This window comes from Gavialis gangeticus, unplaced genomic scaffold, assembly GCF_001723915.1.
Source record: "Gavialis gangeticus isolate Ggan-Ray unplaced genomic scaffold, GavGan_comp1, whole genome shotgun sequence".
NCBI classification, from domain to species: domain Eukaryota; kingdom Metazoa; phylum Chordata; order Crocodylia; family Gavialidae; genus Gavialis; species Gavialis gangeticus.
The window spans coordinates 23,860,775-23,864,540 of record NW_017729022.1 but is presented as its reverse complement, the minus strand read 5'-3'; the positions used below and the strand labels follow the sequence as shown (position 1 = coordinate 23,864,540).

General features: G+C 47.1%; 1 protein-coding gene across 2 annotated transcripts; it reads left to right on the top strand.

Moving 5' to 3' along the window:
* Window positions 1-115: 115 nt before the first annotated feature.
* Window positions 116-2,634, top strand: LLPH (LLP homolog, long-term synaptic facilitation). 2 transcript variants are annotated; one of them, XM_019514678.1, is made up of 3 exons: window positions 116-209; window positions 464-645; window positions 2,275-2,634. In XM_019514678.1, exons 2-3 carry the CDS (start codon window positions 471-473, stop codon window positions 2,436-2,438), a joined length of 339 nt encoding a protein of 112 aa, XP_019370223.1. In that variant the 5' UTR covers window positions 116-209; window positions 464-470; the 3' UTR covers window positions 2,439-2,634. The 2 variants fall into 2 exon arrangements, with proteins under 2 accessions (XP_019370223.1, XP_019370224.1); XM_019514679.1 differs by having other exon boundaries at window positions 137-212; window positions 465-645.
* The last annotated feature ends 1,132 nt before the right edge of the window (window positions 2,635-3,766 follow it).

Below are 3,766 nucleotides of genomic sequence, written 5' to 3'. Positions count from 1 at the left end.
CGCGTCACGAGCGTCTCAGCCAATCGCCGCCAGGCGCCTTGCTCGAGCGACGCTCCCTTTCGCGCTAGCTTTGCCCTCTCTCCCCCTCCCGCGCTACCCGCACGGCGCGGGGCGGGACTTGCTACGCACGTACGGAAGCTGCGCCCAGCGGACGCGCTGACGCTGGAAGTGAAGGTTGTGGCGGTCGCGTGCAGAGCTTGAGGGCGCTGTGGGTGAGTCGGGGCTGGTGTGTCCGCCGCGACTACTTCACCGGGGCTTTTTCCCCCCCACCCCCTGCCGGGGCGCTGCTCAGGGGCAGCGTGAGGCCTCAGCCCACCGCCGCACGCATGCGCCCCCCCTCCCCCGCACATCCGTTCCCCGCCCCTTGCCGCTGCCGCCTGCCCTGGCTGCTGGCGCGGCGGCCGCGAGGAGACCGGCCTCCGAGGTTTGAAGAGAAGGGCTGGGGGTTTCTTTTGCTTTCCCAGCTGCAGATGGCGAAGAGCCTGAGGAGCAAGTGGAAGCGGAAGATGCGGGCGCAGAAGCGGCAGAAGAACGGCCCCAAGGAGCTGGCGCGCCTGAGGGACATCCTGAAAGCCGGCGCCCTCCTGAGTGAGGTTCAGGACGTGGCCACCCTGGTCCCACCGCAGAAGGTCCAGGCTCCTGAGGGTGAGTCTGTTCATCTTGAGTATGAGGGCTCTGTGCCTGGGCCTCCAGCATGCCTGCGTGGGACGCGCTCTCCCAGACCAGTCTCTGCTGGTGCTGGTTATGCTCCCCCTGCTGCTGTGACCAGCGCCCCGGGCCCTTGCCGTCTTGCTGCCGTTGTGAATTGACATAGGTGCTACTTTTTCCCTTGTGCAGGCACACGCTGGCCGTGCTGGTGTGGGGGCGGTGCGTCAGCTGTTGAGCGACTTGCAGTAAGCAGTAGCCCGCATGTGGTTCCCCAACCCATAGGGCTTCAGCGTTTGGGAGCTATACTGGGGTGCTTAGCCCTGGGCTGTGGGCTGAACCAGTGTTACCTACTCTGCTGGGCTCCCCACAGCTGCAGAGATTTGGCACTGGGGGCAGTGTTAATTGCTGCTGCACCACTGCCAAACTTCTGTACCTATGGGAAGGCTACAGGGCTGGGTAAGTCAGTCCTGCATGCTCAGTCTGGCAGATGAGGCTGGGATGGTTTGGACCCAAATCCTAGCGCACAGTGCTGAGCCAGAATGGTGCAGGGCCTGATCTGGGCACACAGGGCCCAACCCTATACACCAACCCCATGAGGCATCCAGCCTGCAGGCTCTGATCCACACCACACTGATCCCACTCACAGGTTATCCTAAAGGATGACCACCATTGATCTATGCTACGGGGTTCCACATGCTTCATTATTTCTGTAAATTAATAGTGCACATAATGGGTTTCCTAGCATATCTCCAACTTTTCTTAAGCTGCTCTGTTATCCCTCTCTATTTGGATATTTCCAGCCTTCCCTTTCCTCATGGTGGCAGTTGTTTGGCCTCTGCAGGTTTTCTAGCCACCATTGGTACTCTGTGCCATTCCTTATTGGCTCTTTCTGATTTTCATTTAAATCAGTTGATGGTCTGGAAGGTTTCTGGAAACTGCTTAATTGTTCTGTTGCAGCCAGATAGGGAAATGCTGTCAAGTAAGTGTCAGGGCAATGTTTTGCCCACTCTGTGAGGAGACAGAGGAATATACAAGTGCATCTAGTTAGTTGTAACAGGATGGATAGCATCTTCCTAGGCCATTAGGCTCTTACTTAGATTGGTCCTTGCTTTGATGTACACTCATTTATTCTGTGCATGGAAACTTGGCAACTTTGCTCTAGTTGATACTCAGTTTTTCATTTCAGTTATCAGTATTTGTGGGGGGGGGGCGGAGTTGGTGTCTGTAATCTTGTCATTCTAAGTCACTGATATCACACGCTCTGTTGTTTCTCCCTCCTAACAGCTGCTCACGTTGCTGATGCCTAAATTCCAAAAATCTGTACAGGCACCCACTGTTCTGCCATTGGGCGTCTTCTGCCTCCAGCAGCTGGCACATTTAAGTGGGATGGTCATTTTCTAGACTACACTTAAGGCAAATGGTGTTATGTAGAAGAAACAGGCCTTTATGTTATGTGGGAATACAACTCCTTTCACTTTATTGAAACTCATGGCTCTGTATGAGGGCTAAACTGTGTGTGCAGCAAGAGGTTTTTTTTCTTGAATGTATGAAAGCAGAGTTTATTCCTATGTGAAACTGGTTAACCTATTTTATGCCCTTAAATCCTTTTTTCTTTCTGTCCCCCAGATCAAAGCAAGATGGACACAGATAGTAAAAGAAACAAAAAGACTCTCCTAGATGAACACGGACAGTACCCAGTTTGGCTAAATCCCAGACAGCAGAAGAAACTTAAGGCAAAACGTGTTAAAGGAAAAAACAAATCCAAGGTGGCCAAGGGACTGGCATGGTAGATTCTCACACAGGTGGAAAAGTGGGCAAGAGATTTGATGTAGAAAACAGAGACTGTTAAAGACTGAGTGTACAATCTGACTGGGCTCAGCTGCCAAATATAATTATCATTACAGGTTGGGTTTTATTAGATCAGAAGCAGCTGAAAAGAATATCGTATTGAAAACTGCTTCATTTAAAAATAAAATGAACTGAAATAGTGCTTTTGAATTGCCTTACTGATTTTGTATTTTATGGACTTCTGCAAAGCAGAGGAGAAAACTTAATATGCAGAAAATGGAGGGAGGGAATAAACTGGATAGAAATTAATAAGTGAACCATAGCACTAATAGCAGGTACATTTTTAGAAGTGTTTAGTACTTCGAAAGTCTGTTTAATTTTCCCATAGAACATGTTTTATGGAAAACCAATACATCAGTGAAACAATGCGACTTTTAAAGGGATGCCGTAAACAGAAATTTGGGTCACAACTTGAGACAAAAAAAAATTGTTTTACTTGGATTTCAAAAAAAAAAAGTCCAGAAGAAATGGTTGCTTACAATAAAGATATTTTCCATTAGTTTTTGCAACCCAAGTGCTGCAGCACTGAGGAACTGAAATCAAAACTGATGTGGTTGATGTTCATTGTCCATCTGAGAGAATGCAAAACCATGAGTAATAAGAAAGTAAGTTAAAGTTTAAACATTGTGAACAATGGTGGCCTAAGTCAAGGTACGTGTGTGTTTCAGTGCCCGTGTGTTTTTAGTAGGTCAATGTTCCCTCATAGTGGTATTTGCATCTACTTGGTACAACATAGTAAGCAAGATTTCAAATGTTGTATGACTGTGTAGTAAATACTATTTAATTATATTTGCTTACGTGCTTTTGCATATTTTTGGGCAATAATACGTGATGACAGATTCAAGAACTAGTTACCCTGTAATATCTTTTTACAATAAAACTTCTTCAAAGATGGGAATGGTTAGGGCGCTAGACTAACAGTATGTTGCTCTCTGAAGAACCCTTCATCCATGCGGAACCTGACTTGCAGGCAGGTGTGTTCCAACGCTTGAACTGAAGTGCTCTGATTGCCTACTGATAAGTCTGCAGCTGCTGTACAATTCTGATGTGATTAAATAGGAAATAGGCTTTACGTTTTTTGAAAACAAAGTTCTACTAGCTTGAGGCACTTTGTTCTAAAACCAAAAAAGGATGACTTGGTGTGGATTTCAGATTTTCTAAGGGAGATATATTTTATGAATTATGAAAGAATGATATTTTTCTCTTCTATTGTGCAAGTAAAACCAACTGAAAATTATAAAAATGAAGTTACTAGAATATGGGAGATGAA

Excerpts from the sequence above, each read along its gene's own strand:
- LLPH (XM_019514678.1), top strand. The coding sequence starts at position 471 with ATGGCGAAGAGCCTGAGGAGCAAGTGGAAGCGGAAGATGCGGGCGCAG. Across the intron at positions 646-2,274 it reads GAAGGTCCAGGCTCCTGAGG|ATCAAAGCAAGATGGACACA; the intron begins GTGAGTCTGTTC and ends TCTGTCCCCCAG.